This window comes from Carassius gibelio, chromosome B17 (genome assembly GCF_023724105.1).
Source record: "Carassius gibelio isolate Cgi1373 ecotype wild population from Czech Republic chromosome B17, carGib1.2-hapl.c, whole genome shotgun sequence".
Classification (NCBI taxonomy): domain Eukaryota; kingdom Metazoa; phylum Chordata; class Actinopteri; order Cypriniformes; family Cyprinidae; genus Carassius; species Carassius gibelio.
In genome coordinates this window covers 8,275,268-8,301,865 of record NC_068412.1, presented here as the reverse complement: position 1 = coordinate 8,301,865, position 26,598 = coordinate 8,275,268, and the positions used below count along the sequence as shown (strand labels likewise).

General features: G+C 37.7%; 1 protein-coding gene and 1 long non-coding RNA gene across 2 annotated transcripts; both read right to left on the bottom strand.

Moving 5' to 3' along the window:
* Window positions 1-381: 381 nt before the first annotated feature.
* Window positions 382-10,653, bottom strand: LOC127975926 (uncharacterized). The gene is made up of 2 exons (XR_008157657.1): window positions 10,361-10,653; window positions 382-1,235 (listed from the first exon to the last, which is right to left on the bottom strand). It is a non-coding gene; the product is annotated as an uncharacterized LOC127975926 (long non-coding RNA).
* A 1,248-nt stretch (window positions 10,654-11,901) lies between these two features.
* On the bottom strand, window positions 11,902-14,438 carry LOC127975833 (forkhead box protein A2-like). The gene is made up of 2 exons (XM_052579831.1): window positions 14,012-14,438; window positions 11,902-13,354 (listed from the first exon to the last, which is right to left on the bottom strand). The coding sequence occupies exons 1-2, from the start codon at window positions 14,081-14,083 to the stop codon at window positions 12,197-12,199; spliced, it is 1,230 nt and encodes a 409-aa protein (XP_052435791.1). The 5' UTR covers window positions 14,084-14,438; the 3' UTR covers window positions 11,902-12,196.
* Between the last annotated feature and the right edge of the window lie 12,160 nt (window positions 14,439-26,598).

The window sequence follows — 26,598 nt, the reverse complement described above, 5'->3', positions numbered from 1 at the left end:
AATTAAAATGCTTTTTTATGTCTAATTATAAAAAATACCTTTTAGCGCACTTTAATTTGGCAGCAAACTTAAAGTTGTTAACAATGCTAGTCAAGTATCATGTTGATTATTAATATCCTGACAACATTTTATGCAATGTGAATATCAATAAAATACGATCATTGTGTTATGTAAGTTTCAAGTTTGAACGTGTTGGTCTTAGGCGAAGCGTGTAAGATTATTCTTCCCATGAGTACGACGATGAATTCTGCTGGTCTTGGATCAGTGTTTAACACATCAAGTTCAAAACCTAATTACTAGCAGGAAGGAAATGCTGAATCTACATCTACAAATCTTTAGATTTTTTTACGTAAATTTTTAATAAACCAATAAAGTGTAATATGTGGATTACAGTATGTTTATTTAATTATGGTTCCATTAAAAATTAGATCAGCCAAGTATATGAAAATAAATTGCATCCATATTTGCATTTAAATCAACAAGTACCCGCCCTCTCAATCAACTCGAAGATGAACGAACCAGACAAGTCTCTTGCAAACAATAGGGTTTGAACTTAAAAACGTTGACACTATCAGTGGTGACCTCACGAGGTGCAATAATTTATTAAGAAAGCGTTTTTTATGTTATCTATTTATTTATTTATAAAAAAAAAAGCTTTGTTTATTTTCATTTATGGTTACGCCTATTTATGATGTTCAATAAAGAATTCATAGCTTCTTAGGTCAAACTGTACTCGAAGAGCAGATTTTAATAGGCCAATGAAGAATCGTAATTGTTCAGAGAAAAGGCAGGCTGAGAGCGTCAGAGTTGAGTCGGTGACTCCGGTTGGCTGTCCTGTTGGTATGGGTGGGCATTTGCGTCTCCAGGCATGGCAGCCTGTGTTTGCAGTTGTCCCTAACAGCACCGACCGGACGACCGACTCCAGCCCAAACACCTGTGTTTGCTTTTGCGCTCACTCCCCCAATCTTCTCGGTGCAGGTCACATGATCGGCAGATAGCCCCAGCACCATGGGAATACAAAAGCAGGGGCTTTTAGTGCTGTTAATCATTAATGTCAGGCTTCCTTGTGCCCCTCTCTCTTGACGTTGCAGATGTGAATGTTATCTTGCTCATGCATCCAGGTCAGACGTGACTGAGGGTAGCTGCAGGTGAACGTGGCTGATGGAAAGGGTTGAACCAGCAGGTTGCCAAAGGAAGTGGCACGATGATGAAGACGACTGCTGATTGGTTCAGATCTAAAAAGGAAAGCATATTCAACATGATTAGAGTGTGAAATATTTGTAAAGTTTATATAAAGTCATGGGAGAATGCGTAAATATATGTCAAGAACACCCATTTTAGGTGTCTAAATATCTGTATTCCAGAAAATGCATTCAAATATATAATTGAAAATATAGCAGCAACCATTGGAGTCTTAATGGGAGCGATAATGGAAGTCAAAGTCATTTGTGCTAACATGGAACACATCCATCTTTAAGGAATTAAGTTGGCTAACCCACAATCTTGCATTGAAAAGAGACTGCGATTATACTTCTGTCTGAACTTGTTATTGGTTGCTCCAAAGACCCCAACTACCCCCATGCAATTGACTAATGTATATACACTCTTAAAATTAAAGGTTCCAAGTGGGGGGGTTCACATAAATGGTTTAGTGTAAAGTATAGTGTAAAGAACATTTAAATCATCTAAAGAACCTTTTCAACTGTAAAGAATATTTTATGGAATAGACAGGTTCCGTGGATGTTAAAGAGTCCATGTTTTATAGGTATGAGTTGTAGTGTTTTCATTCCTAACAAAGGAATATTTTGATTAAAAAAAATGTAGGCAGAGGTTTAAAAACATAGAAGTATTCAGTATAGGTCAAACACCATGGCAGTATAAAGGAAGGTCTGAGGTTCAAATTTGTATGTGAGCTACCTGTGCATTGCAATTATTTACTTTAAAACAAATATTCCTTATGCATTGTTTTTTTTTTTATTGAAACGCGTGCAATTTAAGGCAATGCCAAACCTTTAACTAAAATTCTATGCAGAACCATGACTGAACCTACAAGGTTCAGACATCGCGCCAGATTCACCCTGGACGCGAATGATAAGAGCTTGGAACATGAGTTCACCGCTAAAATCACTAGTTAACCAGGCCATGTGCCCCCTGTACTCTGAAGAAACTCCCACCCACACACACATGCATTACCACACTGCTCCTGTCAGAGAAATAAAAAGCGGATTATAAGAGGCATATTTCCTGAGCCCGGGCCAATGGGGAAATAAATAGTTCATTTGTTGAGTCAGAGCAGGCCCTAACCGTAGTGCGCTTTAAACAAAGGTGCCTGTTTACCAGCAGCAGGTAGAAGATGGATAGCTGGTTAAACATTGCTGGCATACCTGGCCGGTGCCATGGGCCGGTCAATGAGACCTACTGAGGGGACATTGTGTGGCCGGGTCTTATCTCTGGTCTACTCTTTGAGACCAGACTACTGAGTGAGAGCGAAAGGACCTTTTGAAGGACCTTTTTGGCCTTTTTTTGTGTGTAGCGAAGCTGTTATCATTTAGCATTTCTCAAAAGAGTTTGGAAGGAAATTGTTAGAAATATATGGAATTAAGAAGCGGGTTTAGTCGAGAAAGATGCAAAACAGTTTAAATGTAATTTAAGAGCATGACTAATGGTCACCTTTTACCTTTTTTACTTTAAAAATAATAATAATAAGAAGAGGAAGAAGACAGCTCTTCTGAATTGGTAATTTCACTCTTAACTTTGTTACTTTAAGATGGCATTAATTTATAATGTATTCCTAATACTGATTTCTTTTAAATGTAAAAACTTAGCAAACGCAATATTATAAAGAATCCATTATTAGATCAAATAATTCAGTTCTGGAAAATTGACAGAATACTGGAATCAGCGCCTGGCCCTTGATTGTATTTAACATTTCTCACAGCCTAATACCTAAATAAACTTTTACCTCAAGTCTTTCACAGCTCCTGGTCTCTCATTTAATGCATGACCAAAATACTGTATCACTTTTAGAGCACGTTTATTTTAGCAAGTCTCACTTGGGTATACGCAAAAGCCCTTCAGCAGGGTGTGTTTTTATTCGTGTGTGTTCCCATAGCTGTATCCTTGGCATGTTCCGGTACTTGCTAATCACCCAGATTTTGTGTGTTTCATCTCATATGAGTCAGTCGTTTTCAGCCGTTTCTGTGCAGTAGAGACCTGTGTCGTGTTTCAACACAGCGATTCTCAGCACCCATAAATTACACAGTGGTGGCAACTTAAAGAAGTGCTGAAAAGCCATGAACAGAGCTTTACTTTACTATCAGTGAAGCGTAATGCTGCACCATCCCACACACGACCTGTTCACACACACACACACACTCACACACAAATGTGCATGTGTACATACTTGTAATCACACTTACATATTTATAACACAATGCATCTTTTTACCTCGTCTTTTAATGCCATAGAATTTATTATTATTCATTTTGGGTGTCATTCAAATTCAACATCTTTGTGACCGAACTGTGAAATCTGTCATCTTTTTTTTTTTTTTTAAGATCCTACTGCTTCAACCATGTTATGCACTAATGCATAAATAATAGTATGAGTCATGGCATGAATTAAATGACTCTTTTCATCAACTTATTCAGTTATCTAGCTGCCTAATACATCTATGATTCCATATTATCTTTCTGATGTGTCCACACTGCTGAAGTAGAGAACACACACACACACACACACACATGCACACACAAAATCAGAGGTCAACCTTTTTACTGATTAAAGGCTGTTTTAACTGACTAAAGTCTGTTGTGTGTGATGTGCAGAGAAAAAACTCAAATCCATATCAAACAAAAGAGTATCATAAGAATGAACACAAAAGAACAGAATATATTCTGCAATATAAAACACATATGTGGTCAGTTAACCTAAATTAGATTTAAATATAGTCAAAAGTCAAAAATATTATTCATTTTGACTAAAACAAACAATGGGTTGCTTTTTAAGGGTTTCATTTAATAAAAATAGAGAATAATGGTAACAGATGTATTGACAACAATTTGCGATGATAATAAATTAAAACAACAATCATGAATCTTTGTTCTGTTCTTGTTAATTTCAATGCAATTTTAAGAGTAAAAGTTGCATCTGTTAACATTAATGAACTGAGCTTCAGTGAACAAGCAAAGAACATGAATTGTATTTTAACATCAACAAAGGTTAATAAATGCTATAAAAATGTACTGCTTGTTGCTAATGTTAACAAATAAGACCTCATCATAAATTGAAACTGTTACGTGTTTACTACTTTTTACAATGCAATTACAACACAGAAGCACATGAGCTCTGGAGCAGGCTTTCTCTTTTCGAGCAGCCTTCGTATTGTCATCCCTATTTAATTTTTACTGATCAAAGGAGTCGTGTGAATTTTTTTTCTTTTGCTCCCACTCATTTGTGAAACACATATCATTAGCACAAACCACATATCAGAACCCTTTTACTTGTCAAGATAAGGCACAATCTTGACCCCCTTTTTGCTCAGCCGTCCCCCTTAAACGAGAGCACATGCAGAGGTGAAGCCCGGCCACGGAGATATGCGCGCAATATGTTGCATTAGCCTGTTTGTTTGCGAAATTTTGAAAAGCCATGCAAAAGTATCTAAATGGCCATACAGTACAACATACAATGAGAATTAAACACATGGGGCAGCTGGACTCTTATCTGAACGAAACCCAGCAACAAAGGAGCCCTAAGACTAAGAGGCTTGATGCATGGGAAAGCTATGGGCCGGCTATTGTGACTGCCCTTCTGCTGAGCAAATAGTCCAAACTGTTCATTCCCCGTCTTCCATTCTCTCGCCGGCACATTGTTTGTGTCCTTGCATTTCATTCGGCAAGGAAGATTGCTCTCAGGCCCAGTGAGCAAACAGTCCAGAAAAGAGCCGGCTATCTTCTGCTGTTCCCAGGAGAACTAGCATTTTGATTTGGGCTCCAAGCTGTCAGAGGATTGGAGAGTTGATGTCAGGGCGCCTGAATTAATTGCTTTAAGCCGAGGAGGGGGCTGACTGCATTTATCGCCAACTGTTCAGTAAGATGTTTCCTAGCAATTATGCCCTCGACTTCGGCCGTGAGCTCCTCAGTTGTCTGCGATCATATTTTAGAGGCACGCCGCAGGACACGATTAAGGATCCGGGCTAAATAAACCTAAACGTATGTCCGTGGATGGTTAATAGTCTAGGCCTACGTGGGAAAAAGTCATTAAGACCATACTGAAATTCAGATTCTGTCGGATAGCCTATTACACCACAGCTTGATCAATTGGCTTTTTTTTTTTATTATTCAAACGGTGCCTTTCCTTGTTGAAAGTGTCTGTTTTTTCCAAACACTCTTCTAAAACCAAACCACAATTGCTAAATGTCACAAAGGACACATAGCTGTTACTTTAAGTACCATTTAAAAGCTGAAATTAATATTAAACCCTATTGTGTTCAGGTCCGTTACCATCAAAGGGCACCTCAAATGCTAAATAATTAATCTTCCCTATTTCTATCTTTTCTTTTTTCTGGAGCTTTCACAGAGAGAGCATTTGCATCTTAAAGCAATATGAGTCTTAACCTGTCGCATTAAAGGCACATGGATTTGTTTAGATTATGAACCGCCTCTCATATATGTCTTCACTGCTCATATCCATCATCTGATTTGCTTCAAAGGTGGCATCATGACCAGGCATCCTCCAACAATGCTTTGTTTGCATGTAAAAATGACTCTGAGGATGATTTGCATCGGTATAGGTTTACACTGGTTGAAGAACGGTCTATGGGAAGAGTGACCTCAATGATGAGATGAGCCTTTTAACTTCCTAATTCACAGTTATGGTAACAGTTGTTGCTAATAGTGTAGCCTATACCAAACATACATAGTCTTACACACACACACACATATATATATATATATATCCCTATGGGGAAAAACAAGTGCATGGAGATAAATAATATTCCGGGAACAATATCACTTAAAAAGTGAATGGGCACAAAAGCACTCGATTTCATGTTTTTAAATGCTTCTTTTCAAGGTTCTTTAATGAATTCTTCAGATCTATTGATATGCTATTCATGGGAATCAGCAATTCACAATTACTTTTGTATTACAGTTAAGCATATACTTCAGATGCGGCTAAGGGGCCTCGTTAACAGTCTCACTAATTGATGCTATTGTCATCGCGTCTGTAAATTAGAAAACAAAGACATGCTGGCAAATAATAAATCAACCACAACAAGGAAGAAAGCTCTTGATCTGACAGGAAATTGAATTAAACTGCCTGCTATGTGGCTGTCAGGAGAGGGGTTAAACATTGTGTGTCAGGGGACCACTACTGTGTAGCATCTGAGAGTATAAACGTAACAGAGGCTCCTCCGGGCTTTTTAACAGGCAACACCCAGACATTAATCTCTTAGTGATAAATGCATTTATACTGGATTAAACTGAAGATTGCCTTTAGTTTGAGAAAGGGTTGGTGAATTATTTCTGTCCGAGTGTGGGGATTTACTTTAAGAGCTCTTGCTGTGGACTCCCTGGGGACAGTGTTGGTAGAGATCCTGGATATGCATTTACTAGCAGGTTAAATTTGTCCATGGCAAGAGATCTGTCTTGATCAAATGAAAGAACATCAACTTGTATTTGCTCTCCCATCACGTTTGCTCATGTCTGCTTTTGTTAAGTTGTTTACCAAACAAATCATTTGAATGCAAAATGAATACGGTTCATATATAAAGGAGCTTCTTCGTCAAGTTTCAAATTGAAACATAAAGTTGAACATAAAGATGCATCACTACAAACACGTAAACTCTGCAGCCAGATTATTTGTATATATGTGTGTGTGTATTCTCCTTGAATGCTTGAGGAAAACGACTCTCATGAATGTTGCATGAGTATGCCCATCACCGTCTAAACTACAAGCTCCCCAATGTTGAAAAAAAACATTTCAGAAATCACCTTCATGACATGCCCCTCTAACGTACAATAAATTGGACAAGCTCTATCTTGGAATAACCTATCGCCTTTACCATTTCAGCACCGGGAACACATGCAGGACACAATCTGATTCGCTTTTGTTATGCAGGGAATCACGCAGGGGCATCTGGGTTTGTTTGCCTTTGGTCAGAAATGGAGATTGGTTTGGAGGTCTGAATGAATTGCTGGCGTCTGTGTTTATTGCTTTCATTAAGATTTAATGAGTCAAGTGTCCTTCCCAGTGACTTAGATTTTACCTACAGCTTTTGACCACAGGAAATGTTGGGCAAGTCTGTGAACTACTGGCATCTGTACCATGTAGACATGTGTGTTAATGTAAGTGCACAGGAAATGGCATAGCTGACATCAACAGTCATTTCTTATTTAATACCCTACTTATTTTAGCCGTAAAATGGAATCTGGCATTTGTCCAGGCAAGTTTATCCCTAAAAGATGCTGATGTTAAGGCAGTGAATAGGGTGAATGGGTTGGTTGAATGGACATGTGGTTTGGCCTGTACGTCTCAGCAAGAATTTCACACCGAGGTGGTGATGAGTGTGAACACAAGCCTGAACCATCACACTCTTGCACTATTTCCGCTGCATTCGTCATAATTCTCTCCAACACCCTGACAGCATGTAGACCATTTAACAACAGTTCATAGACAATCATACAGCCAGAATAATAGACAATGTTCCTATTGAGAGTGTCTGAATGGTTGGGCATGTACATGACATTAAAAGCAATGTGAGAGCAATTCAAAACAATGCCACCTACTCATCCCATTAATAACCATAGTAAATTACTCAAGAAATGCTCCTGAGTGTTTTATTTGGAAACCTAGTCTGCTCTTATGGCCCCAACAACGAATTTACTTCATATTAAGAGTCTATATCATGCATTGTATCACATGAAATGCAAACATTTCATTAGAGATCAGAAAACATGCATTTCTCCAGCCAAAGAAATATAGAATTATATAGTGAATTACATTATAGCTATATTCATTTGATCTTTTGCTGTGTGGAATGTCTCTTAACAAAGGTATATTTGATCAGGTTATTAGCTTAAAGAAAAAAACAGGCGAATCTGTTCGTACTTATATTACTCGGATAATATTATTTACGATTTTCATAACCTATATAATTGTATTTACCAAGGTAACTAATAAGAAGTAGTGCAGTTTAATGTAAAGGTAAAGTGTGCATATTACACAATTTTTATTTAAATAAAATAAAAGAAGAAAAAAAAAACACTCAATGGTATAAAAAAAATAAATACAATAAAAAACAATTGTTACTTTTTCGTGGTTTTCTTTGGGTGGAAACTATCGTTTTTCCAAAGTACACAACCTCTTTAAGGTCATCTTTAGGAAATAAAGCGTGTGCTCTCCAGTGTCTTTTGCCCAGTTCATAATTATGGAATTAGGGAAAACATTCGAAAAGAATTTATTGCAACGTAAATAGGAAAAAGCGGCAAAAATAATTAGTATTTGAAATATTCAAAAAAATATGACATGGAACTATTATTATTACTAATGTTCTTGTCGTAGTTGTTGATGTTGTTTAGATGTTTTTATATATATTTGATCATAATCGGGTTGGTGGATTATTTATTTTTATTTTTTGCGCTAGTTTGACTTGTAATCGTATTGCGCAGCGTTTAAAAAGTCTCAAAGACTATTACAAAGACTAACCTAATCCTATTCGGCATACTGCAGTGAAGCTGCCTTTCTAACTTTAGGGCGTAGATTAGGCGTCTGTGTTGAGTATTAATATAGTGTGGGACAGCAGCAGGATTAAGAGTATTTGGTCTCAAATCGGGGTAGTGCTAACGGTCCCTCCCCAGCAATGGGTTAAAGCGGCATTACAGCTTGTAAGATGGGTGTCCCGCAGATCTCCCTGGAGACCAGCTCCACTTGGGTGTTCCAGGACTGAGTAGAGCTAAAGCCATTTAGCTGCAAGACCCGATGTAGTTTAGATGCCACCATGCACAGTCCTGCGACTCGGATCTGACTGTGTTTCTGGGTAGCTCAACCATTTTGCTAAACCATTCGGTTATGTTTATGTATTAAATTAAATAAAACTAAAATAAAATACAAATAAATCAAAGTTTCATTCCAGTTCGTGTAGCCTAAGTGTGTGCATCCATTTTTGGCCTCTATTAATTTTGTATGTGACGTAGCTACTTATGAAAGTTTAGGCGATGCCCATAGCTCTCCTTGAGAAACTTGAGAAATACTCCTAATGAGAATTTTGAGGAACAGTTGTTTACATTCCGGCTTTCATATGCAGTATGATATGCAAATTAGCGACTCTGACGAAAAGCAATTAAACAGGGTTACCTAAGTGAGAAGTGAAAACACGCCATGGAAAAGCTGGTCTCGTTGCTATAACAACAATAATAGTTCGATTTTTAGTTGCAGTTGTTTTATATTTATTCTTTATTTATATTATATTCGTTTTATCTTACAGCCTTAAAACAACATATTTTAAATATATTTTAGATCATACTTTTAAATTGCATCCTTTAAAGTATTTTGAATTGTCTTATCCCAGGCCTCCTGTCTTGTAGATACTCAAATAGACACATGTAAATATGGGTAATATAATAATAATAATAATAATAATAATAATTTATATTATCGTGGCCGTCCTTTGATCCTTAATGTTGATTTATTTATGTATTTTATTTTTATTTTATTTTTACATTGTAGCCTGCAGAATCAGAACAGAAACAATCTGTCTAGTTAGCAGTCCTTTTATTCATTTCTTCACCTTGTGAGGGTAAACTGATCTTTCTGTAAAATGTCATGGTAAGACTTATTTTGTCTAATGTCAAACATTAGGTCTGCGGTTGCTGATGGCTGTTGTTATTCGTGTCTCTTGAACGATTTTAACAGACCAGAAATTCTTCCTGGTTGTAGACTCATTCGTTAAATGCGAGACTTGTACGAACGTAAAATCGTTTGTCTGCATTGATGCTTTGGTTGCAAAGTCGTTTATATCTCGATAACAAGTTTGTCCGATTATAAATATATAAAATAATAATAATAATAGGCTAATAAACATCCATGCATACGCTACCTGAGAAGAACTCTATTTTATGGTCTGCTGTTACTGGCACGAAAGCAATGCATGTCTTCTCCAGTAGCTATCACTGGCATCAATCAGCTGGAATAGCCATCTGACAGTCGGCTGAAAGAGCCCCTTAACGTCAGCTCTGTTCAAGCGTCAAATCGCATTGTTGCACGCACAAACCTCCGATATGAAATCCGTATGAAGCCAAACATGCAGCATGCATCGAAAGCCTCATCAGTGAGCTGGATATAATGATGAAAATGTTCGTACCTGGAGCCTGCAGAACGGTACCGGAGCCTCTCGCGCGGTCTTCTGCACGGGGCTGGGAGCCTCGCGGCATTTATTTGAGCTCAAACTCTGTCACTGTTGACTTTAGCAACAAAGCAAAGATTTCACTGCCTCGCTAGTTTAAAAAAAATGATTATTTTACCTAGATATCGATCAGTGCGCTATAAAAATTCAGCCTAGGATTATGTTTAAAACGAGGGGCAGCGAAATTTAATTTCTGTGCAAATTTACCTAGAAGTGACGTGCCCTTATTCAAAGTTTACACTCGTGTGATTTGATTGCTCATGTACACATGCTATATGTATTAATACCGCCTTTTTCACTGTTTACCAGTTTTTGTTTATTCGCAGATCATGGGGGTTTGAAATACAATGGAATGGACTGAGAACTGAAAACACAGAGCTAACAAAACCAGGCCTTCTTTGCCATTATTCAAGATGAAGGAGAATTCTCTTAGTGTACACATTCATGTGATACCCAGAGGGATGATTTGTTGGCCACAGATGACTTCTTGATCTGCAAGTTTACTATTAAAAGGTGAAAGCCTGTAACACAGCTTTCTTATGTGTGTCGGGAAAGCAGGGCGATGCATGTCAACATTTCCATTTCTGCTTTAAATTAGGATTTATTTTTCATGTTATTGGCTTTTTACATAAGAGGCGTCTCAGGTCGTATTTATATGTTGGAAAGAAACGAGAGACTTTGTAAAAATGATAATGACAAGATATTGCGCGAAATTGGAGCTTTGTTTATTTATTTATTTATTTTTCCGGTTATGGAATAACCGGTTATGTTTCATTATAAAAAAACAATGGTTTTATAAATATTATAAATATTACAAATATATATTACAAAACTGTTGAGATGTTTTAATTAACGGAGATTGTATATAATGAAATTCTTATTTATTCATTTGACATCAAAAGGGTCTCGTCTAATTCATAGAAACAAGGGACTTTCTAAAAAAGAATAAATAAATTCAGAAATGGGCTCAGTTCTTTGTTTATTCGTTAATTTAAAACGTCTTACGTCATCATACATATTCTGTTCATGTATAAATAAATGTATAATTACATAGATTATATGCAAATAATTTGCGTTGTCTTAACAACGTTTCATTTTATTGTCGTGATAATAGATTTCAAGTGACTATCGCTTTTTAAGTAAAATTCGAATTCGAAAATTACGGCATTCGAATATAAGCTTAATACTGATTATTTGGGAAATGTATTAATGTTTTGAAAAGTATGTAATTAAAAGCAATTTCGCTTATTTCATATATTGGGTGAAGGGGGACAATTTCTTGGACAATTTTCTGTTCTTAATGTTGATATTAATTCAGGTCATGGTTGAAAATAGGAAATAAATAATTCAGTCAAGATAATTAAACAGTGGCAGATTTAATATAAATCTGTAACCCTCGAAACTAACAAGTGGTTCGTGTGTGATAATCCGTTGAGCAAAATGATATTTATTATTATTATTGTTGCTGCTGTTGTTGACAAGACAATAACACAAATGAGTGAAAATCAAAACACTTTAATATAGATTCTGTTCTTGTCATCAACTACAAGAATACACATTTACAAGCCATAAATAAGTTTACACGAGTGATTGAAGAGCTTCAATCCGTCCGCAGTCCTCCGGTGGGGTTTTTGGTCCATTTTCAAAAGCCGCCTCGAAGAGTTCGTCACATTGTCAACAGATCTTTTACAAAATAATTACTAACGTACATCTAAATTAACAGGGAATCAGAATCAGAATACATATACACAAACATTTTACAAATGTACAAATTGTCACAAGGTCCGTGAGAGTTTAGGAAGAGTTCAGGATGGGCCTGGAGTACACACCTTGGTAGTACGATGTGTCCGGCGAATCCAGGCCCGCTTTGCTCGCCATGGAGCCCATGGATAGCGCGCCGGCCATCGGAGAGCCGTAACCGTAATGCATCACCTGCTCGTATGCCTTTAGGTCCATTTTGTGATGCTGTTGCTCCGAGGACATGAGGTTGTTGATGGAGAAGGGGTGATTGAAAGAATAGTGATGTTCTGGCTTCAGGTGTCCATCATGCGCCAAAACCGAGTGATGTTGGACCAGGAGATGCTGCGCTTGGGAGGTCGGGGAGGCTCCGTGGTCCGGGCTCAGACCCTGAGCAGACTTCATGTCAGACAGGGATCTTTTGTGCTCGTTGCTAGACGAGTTGGAACGAGGAGATTCGTTCCCGTTGCAGCTCTCGGAGCTGCTGTTCGAGCCGCCCTCCGAGGTTTTCCGACCCGGCTCCTTGCTCAGTTTCTTGTCGCACTTGAAGCGCTTTTGCCTCCTCAGATAGCAGCCGTTTTCGAACATGTTTCCGGAATCGGGATGAAGGGTCCAAAACGAGCCTTTGCCCGGTTTATCCGGGGAGCGCGGCACTTTCAGGAAGCAGTCGTTGAAGGACAGCGAGTGGCGGATAGAGTTCTGCCAGCGCTGCTGGTTCTGTCGGTAAAAAGGGAAAAGGTCCATTATCCACTGATAGATCTCACTGAGGGTCAGCATCTTACTGGGCGACTGCTGAATGGCCATGGTAATTAGAGAAATGTACGAGTAGGGCGGCTTGGCGTGCGTGTAGCTCCTCCGGTAGGACTTGGGGTCTCTTGATCTGTTTATGGTTGACTGGCCATACATTGGGCTCATAGCGTTCATGTTACTGTACGAGGTTAAGGCGTTCATGGAGGGCGCTTGCGCTGCCATGGGGCTCATGGTCGGGCTCAGGGCTGCGCTCATGCCCGTCATCCCTGCTCCCATGCCGGCCATCGCTCCCGCGCCGGGAGACATGCCGGTCATTGAAGGACTCATACCCGTGTTGACATAGGACATGTTCATGCTGTTAGCTGCTGCCATGTTTGCGGTCGAACTCATCCCGGACATAGTCATGTAAGTGTTCATGGAGTTCATTCCCAGTCCGGTGTTCATGTTGTTAACGGAGGTGTAACACTGCGAAAGAAATCAGACAATGCTTTTAAGTGCAATGCAACTCCAAGGAGAAAATATTTAGAATCGTTGGCCTTGCTAAACTGGAAAGATAAACATAAGAAGAAAAAAATATGTATGTTTGTTTGTTTTTATTTGTAGCATACAATTATTTTTTAATATATAAAGGTTTTATTAAATAGTTTGTTTTGTTGGGGTTAAGAAAAAAAATCTAATTAATCTGGAGATGTGTCATAAAGTGATTTAAAGCATTTTTGTCAGTTACAGGATTCCAACAATTCACGGGAAACCCCAGTTGTAGTCAATATTACAGCCACTCAGAAATGTAAAACCAAGAACAGTGGGCTATTTGTTTAAAAGTCAAATGCCCTGCCCGGTTATTTTCGCTTTCCAACGCCCGATGTTGTTGAAGAATAAACCAATGTATTCGTCGGCATCCGTAATTGGAAATGAAAAGTTTGCAATGCATGTCAAGCACAACTTTGTTAGGATAGTGCAGGGCGTCGAGATGATGGGGGAGGATTTGGAGGCGCCTCAAGTCAATATTTGATCTCAAAGTTAATATTATCTCAGGGCTAATACTGAGTTGTATAAAACCGGATCGGATTTCGACGAGGAGAAAAAAATACATATATATATTTATTTAGGTGAGGTACCCACCTCGGGCTCTCCGTAGTAAGTGCTCCAGTCTGCTGCGTGTTCGTGTCCCTCCATTTTGACAGCACCGAGCATCCTGGACAAAAGTTCCCTCTACTTTCAAAACGCTTCCCCACACGAGAAATGCCGGTGTTGTGTGTCCTTTGGCAGCCAAAGATGGTTGTCGGGGACCACGGGATACACTCGTGTCGTCGTGCTCTCCTCCTGTCAAGAGCTGGCGCATGTGTGTATGTGTGTGTGAGTGTGTGTATCTGAGATGACTGCAGTTGAAATGACGCCTGCTGCTGGCTCTTAACGCTGTGATATAGCTCTGTGCGCCCGGGCGAGCCTCCAATCCCTACTGCTTCACTCGGCCCCTATTTGAATAATCTGCTCACACCTAGGCGTGAGACTTCTCCATTTGCCCCCTATTGTACACCTGCGCAGCTTGAAAAGAGCAGCCCCATCTGAAAAGATGCATTATATCCTAATCTTATTGTATTCCAGCGGGAGAAAGGGGGGAATAGAAGTTTGGGCTGCTGGGAGAGGAGTGGTTTGAAATCACATCCAGATCAAATCGGGAAGAACGGATGTAAGAATGCCAACAGCTCTGGCTTTAAGTATAGTTTTTTATTCAGATTAATCAACTGTCCGAGTGCTTTTTTTTAATTATTATTATTTCATAGTTCTTATAAGTAGTATTTATTATTCACAATCAATGGGAATCAATTTTTAAGATGCATATAAGCACATCCATCCATCTTTTTAACTATTTAATATTTAAACTATTTTTTTTTTATTATTGAGCTTTTTTTAATTAAAAGCTCAATCAATAAAATGTTTAACTAATCATTTAAAGGAGTATTTGCTAAAGGACAGTATTTTAAAGATATATTTAACAAAATATAAGAAAAAAGCCAGATCGAACCGTGCTCATTGTTTGTTCTAAAATGTTTTCGCCTATTTTGAATTAATTTGTTTACCTGCGCTCTAGTTTATGTAACTAATAGCGGTACGCAGTTTGCTAATGTAAGAGCAGGTCATCGGTGTTGATTCTGCAGAGCTCAGTGGCAAGATTTGATTGCCTTCATTAAACAAAGTAGCCTAACATTTATACACTTTGTTTGACTATCCACGATATTTAGCTGGTGGTGGTTTGCAGCGCTGAGGACAACGGGATAAAAACACGGGAAGCCTACAACAACAGAATTGCTTAGATTTTTTCATGATCTTCTTTTGGCCTTTGATTGCTTTGCATCTCTTGATTTGTTGCAAACAATTTAGTGCGCCCTCTCTTGGTCTACAAATTGATTTTTCCACAGAGACAGGTTATGCTCAATTGTTAACACTTTAAAATAACGTAGGCTATACGTGGTAAGGTTTTTTGTAACATTATTGAATTATTTCATGTTTAATAGATCACTAGCTAGTGCCATTCAAATAGTCGAAACCTCACTATATAGGCTATATACATATATATATATATATATATATATATATATATATATATATATATATATATATATATATATATAGATGTTCATGTATTTTTAATGTATTTTTATACTCAAGCGTACTGTTCTTTTAAGCAATGTATAATGAACAATTAATTATTGAAATCACACAATAACATATCGGTATCAGTTTATTTTAGAACCACATTTTAATGAAATGTGCAGGCTGTATAGTGTCATTCCTTATCATTTTAATAAAACAATATTTTTTCAAATTGTTCATTGAGACATCAACTCTTTTTTCGACTCGACACGTGTCTCACCAGCGCTGTAATGTTGTAGAATCAGATTTAGTGTGTATTTGTATATAATAAGGGTACAATTTGCAAACAGAATGACGGGGTTTATTTGGACCTGTGTGTATTGTGTAAACCACACACATACCCCGCGAAACGCGTGCAGAGTCACCGAACAAATCACGTTCCGCTGATTCCTAGCAGTTTCTTCTGCTGGTTTGACTTGGTGTATGCCACCGAGCATCTTCAGCGATGGTAGTTTTGAAGACAAATCTCATTTTTTTTTTATTGTAACATCGTGACAGTAATTTAATTAAGCATGGGCCCTCACATGAAACTGAGGATTTATTTATGCTGATTATTTAGCTTGTTTGGATAAAGTGGTTGAAAATAAGTATTCCTTCACTTTAAATGAGAATTGTTCATCTTTAAAATGTGTGCAAATGGATTTACTTCGTGTGTTTAACAAGTTCAAATTACCATGATTATTTAAAATTAAATATTTTTTCACATTTATTCAACTTTTACATTTATTAAAATTGAATTATTTAAAATGACTTTTTTATTATTATTCCAAATGAATAACACAAAGAGCACTATAATTTAAAATAAAGATATTGATGTGTGTGTGTGTGTGTGTGCTCGCGCTCTTGTTTTTGTGACATATCAGGACAAAACTCTGTATAATGAAATGGGTATGACACAGGTATTACAAGGAGAGGGTGACTTATGAGGACATAACCCATGTCCCCATTTTTCAAAACACTTATAAATCATACAGAATGAGTTTTTTTTTTTTTTTTTTTTGAGAAATAAAAATGCACAAAGTTTGCTGTGAGGGTTAGGGTTAGGTGTAGGGTTGGTGTAGGGCCATAGCATATACAGTTTGTACAGTATAAAAACCATTACACCTATGGGAGGAACACACTTTTCACAAAACAATTGTGTGTGTGTGTGTTAATCTAATTTTACCAAGCTAGACTAGGTAACTAGGTTTACCTAATTAAAAAAAAAAATGCTGCTGTAGATGCCTTTTAAATTACATGGCAATGTCCTCCTGATTATTTAGTTTGAAGTTAATTATTAATGGACAAGGTACAGACTGTGAACGCATTCTGTGTAGAAGGTCACTATTTTGTATTTGGTGGAAACGCGAGAGGACCATGTCTTTGAGTAAACACCACGTTGGAGCATAGGTCCAGACTTTGTGCCTGATCACCTCTCAACTTGTGTTGGCACATGTCTCTCAAAATATCAAGGTCTAACGCAAAACCTTTATTTAGGTGCACTCTCTTTCTCTAAAGCTTCAGGACTTTCTCTGCTTCTGTGCGTGGCCCAGAGCTCGATCATTCATCATGCAGCTCAGTGTTGCAATACTGTCACTGTGGGTGGCGTCTTGGTGATCCTCCTCAATCTCATACATTAGGGCCTGTATTCTCAGTAAATATTGCCATGCGATCATTAAACACTGACCTGCATTCTCCTGTTTGACACTAGGAATTCATGTTTGAGATCATAGAGAGGTCAGGATATTTTAATGTACTAAAAGCTGATTAGCTAAATAGATAGATAGATAGATAGATAGATAGATAGATAGATAGATAGATAGATAGATAGATAGATAGTCAGTAAAAGTGAGGTAGCAGGAATACGTTACTTGGAGCTCCTCTTTCAAAGCTTTTAAACCATAAAAGAGGCATTTAAATAAAACTATGTTTATTTTCTTCTTCATTTTTTGGCATTTGCACTTTTACCCCGTTGTTTATCTGACGGAGCACAAAAGGGCCAGCAGGTAAAGCTTACGATTCATCTGTGTGAAACCGATAACTGGATCTCTTTCTTTCCAAATAAAAGATGCTAAAATGTTTGCGGCACAGAGTCTGTGGCGACAGTAAACATTCCAGAGCGAGACAGGAGTTTGTTCTGGCTATTATCTGGCACAGCTGTGACAACCCCTGTTGGCTGCAGGTTTGTGGCCAACCAAAGTATGTTTACCTGGAAATGAATCTCAAAAGTAGTGTGACGGGGAATGCACACAACTCTGGTTGGATGCAGAGGGGGGAAAACACGCAGTTCTGCCATTGAAATGCCATTCAAACCCAAAGGGGTGGTACGGAAGATATTGCACAGGGGCCTGGGCGCAAACAGTGGCGTAAATGGGCCAAAGGACTTCCTCAAATACGCACATTTTGATATTGAGAAGCATTTGCTGAGGACTGCCCCGTAGTGTGCTTCTGTTTGGTCTGTATCCAAGGCCCACTGCAATACGCTTCTCTTGTCATGCAAAAAAAGAGCACGGCACAATCATGCATCCCTCAAACACGCTGCCAATCCACATCCAGCGAGCCACTGGAGGATCTGAATGCATGAAATCAAACATCTCTTGATTTCGCCTACATGGCCAAACTGGGAAGAAGTTAAACGGGGTAACAGAGGGGAACCAAACAAAGCCTTTCGACGGCTTGAGATGGTAAATCTCTTAATTGATCAGATTAATGCATTATAATGCTTTGGCATGTCTGACAAACTATAACCCCTCTGAGGACAAAAAGGTTCGGATTAAATCCATTATTTTAATCCTTCCATTTTAATGTATGCCGCAGCAAAAATGTAATATCACATAACCCTCCACTGCTATTCATCAGTGAGGGAACTGCAAAGTCAACACACATTTTAATTACAAGCCAAAAGCAATTAAACGTGAGGACAAGCGTCAGTATGCTAATTAAATGGCAGGCTCCCGTGGGAAGAGAAGCTCTTAAATATCACTGCTATCAGTCCAGATTGAGCACTACGAGCTTCCATCGTTCACACTCACCTGACACATTTTCACCTCCCAGCTGCAGTAAAGCAAACACGGGCTTGACTCAAATCAATTCATTAGGGAAAGTTATTAAAGATGTGACAGTGAGTGTAACGTGAAGTTAGTAGGAGATTAGAGTTTCCTCTCTCCTTCCATTAGTAAGGTTAGAAGAAGTAATAGAGGACACTGAGTCCAGCAGAGCTCCTTTCTGGATTATTAAGATACATGTTTCCTAGAAAGCCCAGAAATCCACATACTTCATCTTGATCAGTAGATTGTGATATTTGTAAATCAGTGCCAATCATTAGCCTATCTGTGTTTGTGGCTGTTAAACTGATGCAGGCTGTCAGCCCCTCGAGAAAACAGTGCAGCTTCAGTTTTACATCAGTTCCCATTCTCCATTATTCCCGTGTCTTCTGGAGGCCAGTCTTGTCTGTATTCCGGGTCTGAGAGGTGATAGTGAGTTTGGGCCTAAAGTAGATGGAATGAAGGCCGACCTAAGATAACCATCACATTTCAGCTTCATGTATTCAAGTATTAACTTGTTTGTGCATTCTGTATGCCTATTAAATATAATTGTTGCAAAATTTGTAACTAAATTGATTTTATTTTAAATGTTTTATTTATTTAGGTTTCTAAATTATGTCTTTTGAAAAAAAAAAAAAAAAAAACCTGTAACACACACTGCTACATGCCTTCTGTTCATCCTTCATGAACAAGTAAAAGGCCTTTTTGTATAATTTTACAAACATCGCCCTTCAGCTCATGGTTCACATGACTTTTTGCTGTGAAGTAAACCTAAGAATAATTTTTATATTATTAATAATATTTCAAGACGAACACTTACTGGACTTAAGCGACTTAAATCACATTAATAATATTTACTTGTTTTATAGAAATGTGAATATCAGATATGATCATCAGGTTTTTGAGGAATGTTTATTTGTTCATTCCTTAGTCATCATTGCATTGCATTATATGCTTTAAAACCACAGAGCTTGAAACTAAGCATTTCAATATAATTTCACTGGGAGATAGAAAGTGAAAACATTTTTTATCATGTAGTCTGCTATACCTTCCTGTATGGTCATATAAATATCAGCATCTGCACCAAACAGCACATTTTGTTCAGTTTGGGTCTCTGAATAAACTGAGCTGTTTTGCCTCCTTGAATCTTCCATTTAAAAATGAATATTCCTGACTATTATTTCATATACCTTCACCAAGTTATCTTATGTATGAATGCTTATAATACATGAGTGCCAAATGCTTAATCTTAAGTGTCATAATGATGCTAATAAATACTGATACCTGCTCGATCGCCTGTCCCAGTGCGTTTCCATCAGACTCATGAAGGAATGTTATTAGAATTCTGCTCTGCAATTCCTTCCTGCCTCACCTGAAGATCCATCCATATGCAGATGGCTAATTTGTAATGTTTACTGAAAAACAGCATGGGGGAACCAGGGAAGCTCAATCTTTTTGTCATCCCAGCCGTTCATTCAAGGGACCACCAGACACCACCGCCCCAACATCAGTGCCCAATCTGTGTTTGCTTACCCATGAACCGTGGCAGAACCAGGGAGGGGAGCCCATAAATTCAAGCTCTGTTTTACAGGCCTGGATAGCTAACAAGCTAGCCCGCTAACAAGGAGACTCCAATAGCGAGCCCCTCGACAGATTAGCACCTCATCAGCCTCCCGTGGCTGAGGACAAATATAGCCTTCCCTCCCATAAAATACAATGAGTCCGCCAGCGATAAACAACACCCCAGCGGGGGTCTGATTCCCCCTCACTAAACTTCCTGACCTTCCCCTTCTCTCTGCCCCACAGCTGCCTGAGCCACCGAGTCCTGCTCCAGCCCTGTGGCCCGATTGGAGAGTTGTGTGTATTTCAGGTGAGCAAATATTGCCACTTGCTTGAGAGTTCAGTGGTTGCCCCTTTCAGAGGTTGTGTATTGCAGTCACTCACTTGCAGGAAGTAGGTGTGAAGCTATGGGAATTCCTCTCAGCACAGCTGGAGTCATCCAATCAGCCCAGTCTTGGACTGGCCCTTAGATTTCAGCCTCTTTGTGGATTCTGTCAGTGTCATTTAACTCCGCAAGTATGGACCGCAAGAACAGGAAAGGGAAAGAGTCATATCTTTGAAACGTACAGTCTTTGGATGGGCTGTCAAATGCTTTAATGCTTTTTAGTTATAACGTTGCAAAGTTAATTATCCATATTAAATAATGCATTCATCATTGTTTATTCCCTCATTGCATGGTACGCTAATGTCACTTTCAAAAACCTTCACAATCACTGCTCTTTGGTGGTGAAACTAACCTTCATGCGAAACCATTGCAGTTAATAAATCTAACAGTCCTGGGAGCACTTGATAAACTATTTAGCATTTTAGCACTAAAAATGCAATTAATAAACTAATAAATTAATGAAGACATATATTTGAGGTTACATTTTACACTAGCGTTGTAGCGTCGTAGATGCTTGCAAAACTTTGATATGGCAACATTGTGTTACTCCTCTGGGTTATTGCTTCTGGGTGTATTTTGCATGTCACGTTACCTTGGATAAAGGTAAAAGGTATTTCAGATTTTTTATACTAATTAAAAAGAGAGAAAGAGAGAGATAATGGATTAATACTTGTGCATTTTATAAAGCACTCTTATAGCCTGTGGATATTATAGGAATTGAGGAATGACCATAAGCTATGTAAAAATGAACATAAAAGATTTTTACACCAGAAATATTGAAATGTTTATTCACTAAGAGAGTATTTTTAAGGGTACTTTAGTTTGTCAATCAGACACTACCTTATCTTCCTCTATATGGTTCATAGTAGTACCATATTACTTACAAATATGCACTTTTTAGTGTAAGATATGGTGCGGAGTTGTCCCATTGACAACCTGTTGTACCCCTCAAAAGTCTGGGACCAGAGTTAATCAATATCACACAAGGTACTTGTGCAATAGCAGTAGGTAAGTGATTTCATGTTTAATATTAACAAGACAAGAATGGGATATACACATATATAGCATTTACCCTAGTTAAAGAAACACCAATTTAGTCAATTTATTTTGCTTTTATCTTGCAACTTTATATTGCTTCATATCAGAAAGTTATTTGCACTGGAAAAAGGTTCTTAGGATTATTAAAATGTTCTGTATATATAGAAAAAATATTTCTGAAATGTTTCTTCACTAAAATATTCATTAGGGGTATCTAGAACAGTTCTTCCAAGGCATTGCTGCAAAAACACTTTTTTTGGAACATTTTGTTTTTAAAAATGGATGTTTTCATAATTTTTGGTCACACTTTTAGACTAATTCTTACCATTAACTATGACTTTTGCCTCAATACACTCACAATAAACAGCTGTTGGTCCCTATACTAAAGTGTTACCTATTTTTTAACTTCAGTCACTAAAGGCTTTCAGGAGTATTAAGATCATACCAAACAGAATCAGTTTCTGTGCACATCAGATGCATCAGACATCCACAGCGCCATAAATGTGGCAGCAGCATGTGACGTGAGAAAAGCCAACACGAGCGGCAGTGCTCAGACTCGTATGGGACAGCGCCGTCCAACAAGATGAAACGTCAAAGGCACACAGCTGGAGAGGGCTATACCTCTGTGCTCAATCATAGTGGGGTGTCCATGAAAAAGACCCTCCTCTACTGCAATCAGCTCCCTGATCCTGTTTACTCTTTGTGTGTTTGCTTGTTTGTTGGTTTGTTTGTTTGCTATAATGCCTGTCGATGCCTTGCATTGTGAAGACAGACAGCAGCTAGACGACGCTCCACATGGACCACCCTTGGAGTCGGCTGAAGAATGCTGATGCTAGTCTGAATTATATTTAGATGCTGGCTTATTATGCATTTATGTTTGATTTGCAGAAGAGTATTGGAATAGAAAGAAGGTGATGTTGATCAGCAAGTAATATTTCTAGTGTACGCAGAACTGTGAAGGCTTACAGCCCCGAAGCTCCCATACGTCACTGACAAACGAATTTTATTGATTGCTTGGGGTCAGATTATGTCTTATGAAGACAGATTTGGTTCATATGAAGTTCTGATATGTATGTTTTCAACAGAATATAATTTCCACGATACAGTGAAGGTGTTAAGTTCATAGTCCAGTATATCAAGAAGACAGATGTAATTAATGGACTCCCTAAAGGAAATTAATGAAATAAGAAATAATGAAAGAACTAAGCAATCAGTGAATAATTAAGCTGTTAAGCAATAATTACATTATTGTAAAATAGTAATTTTCTGACAAAAAATATCCATGTAAGAAGTAAAGTTTTTTTAAAGATGGTTTTAACATGGGGTGAGTTGTTACTTCATCATTTTAGCCAATGAGAAACTAGTTACAGGGGTGAAACATGACCACCAACTTCCTGAAGTGATATAGAAGATAGTAGAAAATGTAAAGGACTTACAGTTAATTATGCCTTTTAAGTCGAACATTATTTTGATGAGTTCTGTAATAATGCACTTTATTTTACAGTACGTGTACTTAAAGTGTATTTATCTAAGAAAGTTCTGGTAATACAAGGTAACTACATGGGGTAGGGTTAGATTTAGGGGTAGGTTCAGGGTTAGTACCTAGTTATTACATAGTTATTGTAATTATTATAATAAGTACATAGTATGTACATGAGGAACAGGACTGTAAAATAAAGTGCTACCGTAATAATAATAATACATTTGTAGTAAATTTATGTTACCTAATAATTTGGCAGTGGTTTTCTAGTTCCCAGCATTCATTGCATAGAATGATTAAGGTGAATAAATGTTGAAATTAAGTGTGATTTTATGTGCTTTTCTTTAGTAGAGGCGAAGACACATTAGTTTTTAAAGCTGTTATGTTTGACATTTAAGAGAGGTTTTGTTTTGATTATGTTGTGGTTATCATTGTGCTGGAGAGTAGACTAGATGGTCAAAATTACTTTTACATGCTAAATAAGTTTAGCATGCATTTTATTAGTTGTTAATTATTAGTTAAGGGTATTCAAGTAAGTTTAATTGATTCTAGGACCACCATTCAATTAAAACTATGTTTTTTAAATAATCAACTTAAAATGATGATAATATATGCCAAGCTCTGTCATGAAACTCTAGATGGTGCAGGCTGATGGGTCCTTAATGCAGACTAATGAAAATCACAGCCTTAAAATACTTGGCACAAGCTGATTGTAAATGTTGGTTTATGTTGCATACTCAGCCAATGAGCTTGCTGCTTTACATTTAGATGGCTGGTTAGCATTCACTCGAGCAGTTTGCAGCACGAGTTCCTCTGAAATCCTCCCCCTTCCCCAGATCCACCTGTTTAGATCTGCTATGGGTTTTTTATATGCTGGTTGCACGAAATGCGTACCAATAAGTACATACCACGACAGTTTCCAAAAGAGATGAACACTAGAGGCAGTAAAACAACACATTTTATTCCTTTTCAGTGAATAAAGTGTAATTTTACAATTACTGTATTTTATGACTTCAAAACAATTTTAATAGGCTGGGAGATTTGAAAACTGATGCTTTTGACTCTTAGTATCACATATATGCAGCTTCATATCTATGGGTTTTCATAGATGGTTTGTTCGGTAGTTTGGAGACGTACTTGAAATTTGAAGAGCTCTGGTTCGAATCCCGTGTAACAACATTTGGACAAAACGGTTAAAATCTGCATTTAAGCCACGGTTGCATCAACAAATGCATTTTTATATCAGTTTTGCATTTGTTAACACCAGTCCGATCCTAGACTTCAGGAGGATCGGCTCTGGTTAACACTATCAGCGAGGTTTAGGGTTGGGTTTGGTTTAGGGCATTATTTCCAACATGATAGAGCATTAACTTTTAATGACAGGCCCTAGATATTTGAATTATGAACTGTCCCAATACATATCTTAAGCAATATAATAAAAACTAGTGTTTATGATTTTGAGATACATCTTAATGCATCTTGTTTCCTTCTGGAGCATCCGTGAATGTTTGAATCTTTTTAAATAGTTGTGTTTGAGTCCCTCAAATGTCCTCAGTCTGAAAAGATGCATCTCAAAATCATGAAGTCACTGCTGGAAAGGGTTCAAATATGCAAAGATGCTGGTAAACTGAAGAATCTGCAGGACCTTAAAGATTTTTCTGAAGAACTCTGCTCAGTTTAACTGTTCAGAACAAACAAGGGACTCATGCACAACCATCACAAAACAGAAAGACATCGGGTAACAGAACACAGTACTAAGAACCAAGGGTGCCCAAACTTTCGATAAATGTAACAAAGTTTAATGTTGTATGTAAACTGTGTTTGAGAGAGAGAGAGGTGTTCAGAGAGGAGTCTGTTGGATGTTTAGCTGTTATTTGTTTTATGGACTCAATGTTGAAAATGTAAAACATTTCAAACACTGTTGGCAGAAGTGAAAAATAAATTATTTTATGAAGTTACAATTTTGTTTGATTCCATGATGTATTTTACTGAACATGAGTATTTACAATGCAAATCCAAATTATTTTAATTTACTGACAGTTACTTATATCTTGTCTTTTAACTTTATTAAGATCAGATTATGCAGGTAAAATTACAATAATAAGGTGACTTGACTTGGACTTGACTTGTCCAAGAAAAAAATACTTGGGACTTACTTGAGACTTGAAGGTTAAGACTTGAGACTTACTTGACACTTGCACATGTGTGACTTGGTCCCATCTCTGCAAATAAGTACTGGATATGTATTAAATAACTTGATGGACTACTGCATGGTTATATTTATTATTATTACATTAAGTTGGCTTATTAGAAAGCTTATTTACTAGTGTTTGGATTGGGGATGGTTGCTTGCAATTATGCACAATTTACTGTTATTATTAATGTATGTACTTGTGTAACTGCATCACCTTAAATTAAAGTGTTACCATTTTAAATGATAAAGATTTGCATCACTTACCCTAATGGACATTTATGGGTCATATACATAATCCATATTTTGGGATGCGGTGCAATTAAACCCTGGTGCATTTAAACCTAATGCATTTGTCGTTTGTATTTTCCATCTGACAAATAAATGTTAAACACAGTGTTCATTTAGCTGATGCCTTTCTGCAAATGTAGTATATTGTTTATTTTGTATTGTATTTTTATTGTGGCAGTGTTAATGAGCATCTGCAGTAATAGTCTGAAATGAAGCAGGAACCAAACAGTTTACAGGAGCTGCACTGTCCACATGAGGTTTGCTGAGAAGTCTTTGAGCAGACTGCCCTCTAGTGGCATACAAATAAAATCAAGTCTGTACGACCCTTCTGAGAAGAATAGATGATGATTGCAGAGAAAGAAAAAAAAGTTAATTTGTATTTCACTGAGATTCTTTTCACCACATCTGCCTATTATTGTAATTATTAGCTTATTTTTTTTCTAAACACATACCTACATCCTATGTGGTGCACAACGTTACTTTGAAATGATAAAATTAGAAAGGGTTTTTGAACAGTTCATGGACAAAGGATTACAAATACTAGGCTATTTATAAAATCATTATATAATGTAAATGTATTTTATATGATTACATTAGTTCTCAACCGTTTCATAAGAATCATTGTAGCCTACTTATGCATTCATGTCGTGCCATTAACCAAGATCACACATATGCAAATGTGTTGTAGTGTTTTCTCATAATTGACTGATTGAGCATTTGCTCCCTTAATGGTGTCTTGTAACAAACGTGTGTATGAAGATCATAGGTAAGAACTGCAGAGGAGAATGAATAAGACCTCAGGGCTTCCCTTTCTGGAGCAGCATCTGGACTTCATTACCCATATTTACACAGTATGTGCATTTAAGCCCGTTTTGATCTCTACGTTTTCCTCCAATCTTTCCAGTATTTAATGGACTGCCAAGCCTTACATCTAGAATGAGGCTGAATCTACAGCAATAAATCTGGCCTCACGACCGCAGGCGCGGAGCTCTGCCTCTCAGTGCCGCGTGGTTTGTGCTTCTACTGAACGACAGGCAGGTCAAGACAGCGCCAAGCCCTGTGCATGCATGCTAAAGATGCTGTATT